This window comes from Leptinotarsa decemlineata, unplaced genomic scaffold (assembly GCF_025532065.1).
Source record: "Leptinotarsa decemlineata unplaced genomic scaffold, Ldec_3_MD MMD2_tig00000505_RagTag_RagTag, whole genome shotgun sequence".
Lineage (NCBI taxonomy): Eukaryota > Metazoa > Arthropoda > Insecta > Coleoptera > Chrysomelidae > Leptinotarsa > Leptinotarsa decemlineata.
Window position 1 is genome coordinate 5,695,342 of NW_027412549.1, and position 7,262 is coordinate 5,702,603.

The 7,262-nt window shown below is 33.9% G+C and overlaps 1 protein-coding gene across 1 annotated transcript; it reads left to right on the forward strand.

Moving 5' to 3' along the window:
* The first annotated feature begins 6,269 nt into the window (after window positions 1-6,269).
* Window positions 6,270-7,056, forward strand: LOC111507037 (coiled-coil domain-containing protein 124-B). The gene has a single exon (XM_023162265.2). The coding sequence runs from the start codon at window positions 6,294-6,296 to the stop codon at window positions 6,927-6,929; it is 636 nt and encodes a 211-aa protein (XP_023018033.2). The 5' UTR covers window positions 6,270-6,293; the 3' UTR covers window positions 6,930-7,056.
* The last annotated feature ends 206 nt before the right edge of the window (window positions 7,057-7,262 follow it).

The window sequence follows — 7,262 nt, forward strand, 5'->3', positions numbered from 1 at the left end:
AATCGAAATGAAGCACTCAATAAAGTCAGAAGTGGATTTTTGTTTTTGAAAGTGAAGTGACAATTCAAGAATATATAAGCACATTTCTGTGTAAGATGCCTAAATGGTCAATAATCCAAAACAGACATTGTTCCCAAACACCAGAACTACATTACTATTCTTGACATACGTTTCGCCACCTGATTTGGTGAACTGCCTACTTTATCTCCTGAAGAAGCCAACTTAATTGATGAAACGCACGTCATGAAGAGTGTTGCAGTTTTAGTGTTTCAAAACAGTGCTTGTTTTGTAATTAATAGATATACATTTTACCTTCCATATGAAATCATCAATAAACTAATGGTTTTTTATGTAATTTTGACCAGATATAATATTGAAAAATGTGTTTTTTTCATGTTGCTTCAATTTATTCAAAATCCTGACTAGATCTGTTTTTCTATTCCACTCAGAATTGCATAAGGTTTCATACCCTGTTACACTGTTACAGAAGAGGAAACAATTTTCTACATGCTTCACCAAGAGAAATTATAATATGTTTGTTAAAAAAGAACAGGCACCAACATGAATTGATTATTATATGAAAGATTGGTAGAAAAAATATTTCATCACATTCACTCTTTGAACAACAAAATACAAATGTTACCAGTACTGAGGTTCAACAAATCTGTTTATGGGCACAAAGCCAAATGTAATTTCAATTTGTAAGAAATTACTATTTCATGATAGTAAAAAATATGAAATCTAAAAAATATGCTGATGTATATAATTTTCAATGAGGGAGATTCATACAGAAAACTGTACAAACCTCAGCTACTTTTGATACCTTATAAAGCTCAGATCAGACTTCTTTGGAGTATTGTTCTCATGTATGGAATTCTGCTCCCAAACATACCCTGAAGCTGCTAGATTCCATCCAGAAAAGAGCCATCCGCCTGATTGGAGACGCGAACATCACTTGCAACTTGATAGTCTGGAACATCGAAGAAAGGTTGGAGATTTATCTCCAACACGGAAAGTGTTCAAGTGACTTGGCACATTTGATTCCACCAAGAGCGGTACATATCAGAAATACGTGACGGACTGTGGCGATTCATCGCTATGAGGTTCAACTCAGTACACCACGAACTTCACTGTTTAAGAACTCGTCCATTTGCTGAACGGCGCGGCGTTTATGTGGAATGAACTTCCTGGGTACATTTTTCCAAATGGATTTAATCTTCAACGATTCAAATCCAATGTGAATCAATATTTTCGCACAGGCATCGCTCTAAGAGCGCCTAAAGGATTTTCCTATAGTCCTTAAAAAATGTATGACAATGTACGTCAAAGATAGTTTGTGGAAAAAGAACAGTAAAATATAGAAAAGAAATGTGAGTTGAAAAAATCTAGAAATTGGAAGGTATAGATGTATACATATAAATTCAAATACTTGAAATAACTGAATGTATTTTCAATTCGAGTTAATTTTTATGGTTGTAACAATTTCACCAATGAGTGTAACGTACACAGTACGTTATGGATGATCTTTTTAATGAACTCTTGATGAACTTAGTTTCGAAGTCCAATTTCTCACAAAAATTGTTGATGATGTTGTTTTGTGTGGAAAATAAATCCCAAGAAATACTTGAAAAAATAAAAAGTGTATAATTATAATCCAGAACTGCAATTTACTGTAGATTATAAAAGTAATGAAACTCTTCCTTTTCTAGATACCAAAATGATCCACAGATATTATAATTCGTTAAATACAGATTGTTATATCAAACCTTCCAGTTTGGGGAGATATATTGATTAGTATTCATTTCATCAAATATCAATGGAAATAAAATTAATTCTCTGTTTGGAAAATCTATTAATTCCGTCAGCATAATGAAGTCGACGATGACCGTTTTTGCCTGGTTCTGATTGGCAAAGTTTCTACCAGTGGAAAAGTTATCGAAGTTTTTGTAAAAGTCTGTTAGCAAGAGGTCTGGCGAGTATGGTGGGTGAGGCAGAACTTCGTTTAATATTCGGACGGTGATTTGTGAACCGTGCAGACGGGCGTTATTATGGAGCAGGATCGGATTCTCTTCTGTTGACTAATCGGGCTGCTGCTGACGCAATTTTGAAACATTTTGTCGATTTTCTCACAATATGACTCTGCTGTTATGGTTTAGCCGAGTTGCAGTAAGTTATTAGAAATTATACAAGTCGCTAATCACCATACAGTTACCATGATAGGTTTTCGCCCCTGGGAAGTGCCTGCGTGGCTCATCAATGTCAAACCACTGAAATGAATGTTGCTGTCGTACGTTTGGAAGTATCAAAAACCACATAGGAGCTGACACCCAGTTCTTCCGCTATCCCACGCATCGTTTGTAATGGGTTTGTCTCCACCACGGTCCTCAAATTATCGTCCTGGATTACTGTAGGTAGGTCGACCAATTCGGGACTCACCTTTGAGGCTAAAATCTCCGGAATGAAATTGCACAAAAAACGTCGAGCAGTGCATTTATTATCAGTATCATTGCCAAATGCCTGGTTAATTTTTCGTTTCGGCAGCGCTTTGGTTCAATTTGAATTCGTAGAGAAAAATTGTCCGAAAATCGCTTAACAACATCAGATAGTAATGAGCTGAAAAAAAGGAAAAACATTGAAATAAGGAAAGAACCATCATCAATGTATAGAATACAAAATTCTCTATCGATCAATATGTACCTCAGAACAATAGAACAAATATTAATTGAGATATGGAGCGTCCAAAATACATGACATTGAAACGGACAGAACTTTTAAAACAACCAAATATAAAACATGGAATATTCATGCCAATACGATTTTATTTTAGGAGTACACACACACACACATACACACTGTCAAATTAGACAAAAGTGTTGGAAAAATTTTTGCTTACATAAATAGTTACATTTTTTTCATTAACCCAAAACTTCAGGTCTTCAACTTTAAAACTGACGAAATTCAATACAATTGTGACCCTCTATTTTTCCCTTTGGCAGTGGAAATTCCTGATTCCTTTTCTTGGCACTTATTTAAGCTATACAAGAAACCTTCCTGCATATTTCAAGATTCTAGGTTCAGTAGCTTCGGCTGTACGTAAATATAAGAGTGTCAGTCAATCAAATTGTAGCCACTTATACAAAACTAGCGGTTCCTTGCTGTTTTACACGCGTTACCGTGGGAACCTACCCTGTGTTATGTGTGTTATGTTATGTGTGTTATGCCAGATTATGATCTATTTATATACCAACTTACATTTGAATCCGTTGAGATGTTTAGGTGTGAAAAGTTAAAAAAAGTAAATGCATACTGTAATGAATCTGAAGCCGGACCTGACCGATGTCCCAGTCAGCAAACGCATGTCTCATCGTGAAACAGCGCGAAAGGTGTGGATGAGTCCCGAAATTCGCAGAGAGATCCGGAGCGTTCGTTGACGATATAAAAAGGTCGCTCTCCGTCCCGAGAAGTAGTCTGTACTTAGAAAGTGAATCGTGCGTTTAAAGAAAGGAATCTAACTGTGGACATAAATTAAGCGTTAGTTACTAAGTGTTGTATATAAATTAGTTGTGATAGTGAAATATTGTTAAAAATAAAATTGATTAAGACAGTTAATTCTTTAATTCGTTACAATACACTTTATTCATCCGTCCTCACAAACTTTACGCATGTATAATATTAGTAGGAGTAGAATTAGTAGGATAACCAATGCATTTCATTCTAATCTATTCAGTTTTTTTGCTGATGCTATTAAATATTGTATAAATGGGTACCTATTGTTTGACTGACACACTTATATTAATGTATAGCTGAAGCTACTGAACCTGGAATCTTGAAATATGCAGGTAGGTTCTTTGTATAGCGTAAATAAAGGGCAAAAATAGGGGTTTATAGATTGTATTGAATTTCGTCAGATTTGAAGTTGGAAATTTGAAGTTATGGGTTGATAAAAAATATTGGAACTATTTGTTTAAAATGGTCTGTCATGAAACTAAATGTGACAAACCAAATTCTACGCAGGCGAAACCACGGGCAACAACTTGTATCATATAAGTATACTGATGTTGCCTTTTTGCGTTATTTGCTCAAATTTGTATTTGTATTAGTATTCGAATTTGATTTGTATTCTTATTCTTACTAGGTAAGAGCAAAGTTAACCTTTTGATGCCTAACTTCTGCTGGCTATAATTGAACGTTAATAAACTTTGGTTTGTTCCATTTCAAATAAATTTCTGGAATTTCCCAAGTTAACGTTCTATACAAGAGAAGAGAAAAAAATAATCAGTTGAGGATTTGGAGAACAATAATTCTATCGAAACTCATTGTTTCCCAAAGGTTGGATTCTAATGTACCTTGATTATTTATCTAGCTGACTTTGCTCACTGCTCTGGATAGTCCTGACCTGCATGTTGGCTCAACCCTCAACATCAACGGCCTTGATGCTGAGATGGCTAGAGTCATTTGCAGCGCACGCTTTGATGAAACTAGGATTAATAATGCACCCTAGTTCAAGGTATTTTCCCATGGGGGAGCATTGAATGCTGAATTCATATTTTGTTCACAGGCAAAACGTACTATTGAGATGAGTTCGACCCATTCAGTAGAATTGATTAATTTCTTTATTGTTTTTGCAGATATTTTCTGAAGATTCAAATAGATGAATATTATTGGAGTATTTTTCCAACACCAAACCGTTATTTTAACATTTCGACACGTGTTTCAATCAGCAAGTGATCATCTTCAAGAGGATGATCAAGAGGAAGATTCAAATAGATGTCTATACATTATGATCGGAATTACTCATTATCTCAGCTGGATACAAACTAACTGAGTGTAATGATATGGAAATTCTAGATAATTTTCTTTAAATCATCAAGGTGTTGAATACATACCAGGGCCGTAATTAAAAGGGAATAATTCACATAATTATAATCGAATATTACCGAAAAATCCCGAAATATATAATTTAATTCAATTTCTCAGTATGAAGTGAACGTCTACGATCCAAAAACTACAACAAAAAATACAGGCCCGTATTTAAAAATTCGAAGATGGGGGTGGCCCAAGTCAGATGACACCCTGTATAAAAGATTCATGGATATATTCTGAGAACCCATATCAAGTGCCAATAGCAAAATCTGGACAGATTTTTATTATGTTTGCGAATAAAGAAGATATAGTCAAAAAAAATAATTAATTTGGGATTTTTTGGTTTTTCCTGTATATCTTTAGAACCAAAAGAGCTATATTCAATTTCTTTACATCATTGAATAGGTCTCTGAAATACGCAACTTTGCCATAATTCAACTGACACTCTATCTCGTATCGTTTACGAGATCCCCATGTACAGAAACGAATTTGAATAGCCCTGTATATAGAATTTTTGAATTTTGGAATCGAAACAGATATAACAGTTGGAAGAAATCTCTAATCTAATTTAATCTAATTTGCAGGAAAGAGAATCGTTCGAAATGAGACTTTTCATATTTTACTCTTTCGTAAATCAACCTTCATAAATATTTTTACTCAAATTATTTTTACGCAATTTCATGGAAATGGTAATGTATTTCCACCAAGTTCGTTCATTCGGGACTAACCGAAAAAATTTTACTAGTTTCTTCATAATATTATTCAATTCAATTTTTCATGTGTGTGGAAAAAAGCAATTATAACAAATTGATATGACAAAATCAATTTGAAAACTGTTTTCAAATATTCAGTAACAGTTATCTTCATAACCTCATAAAGTATCTATTAGTATTCGTATCAGCTTCATCAACACACCAATTGTTATGTAACAACCAACTTGGGTTGACAGAAAAAACTTTTTTGTTACACAATTGAAATTTCAAATGGTAGGAATATACTACATGGTATACCAGTGATAATCCTGTGGATGGAGGTCTTTGGAAAGTCTATGTGATTTGGGGAAGATTTCTGAACAATAAAAAAATGAAAAATATCAGTTATTTTTACTCATGAAGAAGTGCATGTGGAAGATTTGATAGATTCCGTTAAACATACCATCTGTCCTCAAATGAAAACCATGAGTATTCAATTATCCCAGGCTTCTATATTCAAGTAGAAGTTACATTCATTGAAGTAATAATTTACAATATGTAACGGAAAAAAATCAGGTGAAAATTAGAGTATTTCGTTATATTAAATCAGGATTTCATTGCCTCCAAAACAAGTTTTATTCATATACTTAAGCAGAATAATCAATCTACTTCTGGAAGAAAACTTGAGATGTCATCAAAATTAACCCTTAGCTGTATTTGATATATCTGACAGTTGCAATGTACAGTTTGTCAAATATCTCTACTGAAAAAATGCCAAAAAAATTCTCTGGTGAAAACACTAAAGCAGTTGCCGCTCGAGAGAGAAAAAAACAGTCGAAAGAAAAGTCACAAACTGAACATAAATCAATTGAAAATGATGAGTTTAAGGATGAACATAAAGGCTCACTGAAGAAACAACAAAAAAAGGAAGCTGACGAAAGGAAGAAACAACAAACGCTGCAGAGAAAGGCTGAAACAAAAAAAATCTTACAGAAGGAGATGGAGGAAGCTTCCGAAAAGCCCACTAAAAAAGTTACAAGAGCTGAAATAAAATCAAGACTCACAGTACCTGTGGAGCAGAAGGAAGCGGAACATTTCGAAAAGCCATCTTTGTCACCTTTATTTGAAAATCTCAACAGATTGCAAGTTGGAGAGGAATCCGCAAGAACAGTGGACGAAGCTATTGGTATTTTCAAGGAGAAAGAAATTGATAAACATCCAGAAAAACGATTGAAAGCAGCGTATTCTGCATACGAGAAAAAACGTCTTGAAGAATTAAAAAAAGCTGACAATGGCCTGCGTTTATCGCAAATGAAGCAGACAATTTTCAAAGAATGGCAAAAATCTCCCGAAAATCCACTCAACAACTCATAAATTTTAATTCACGAGCGAAAACAAGACATTTAATAAGTAGTTAAATGATTATATTGAAAATAGTTTTGCTATTAAATAAATCATATAATCTTGGACTAAAAAGTCCTTCGTTAATTTGTGACTCTCACTTTGTTCATTCTTGAGTATACTAGCAAAGAAAACTATATTGAAACGCACCTTCGAAATGGAAACCAAGGAAAAGTATTTTCCTAGGATTTGGCTAAGGTATGTGGATGATATTTTCGCGATATTTGATACCAAAAACTCGAATATTGAGGACTTTGTTTCCTTTTTAAATAATAGATGTTCATCAATAAAATATGTGTGAGTTAG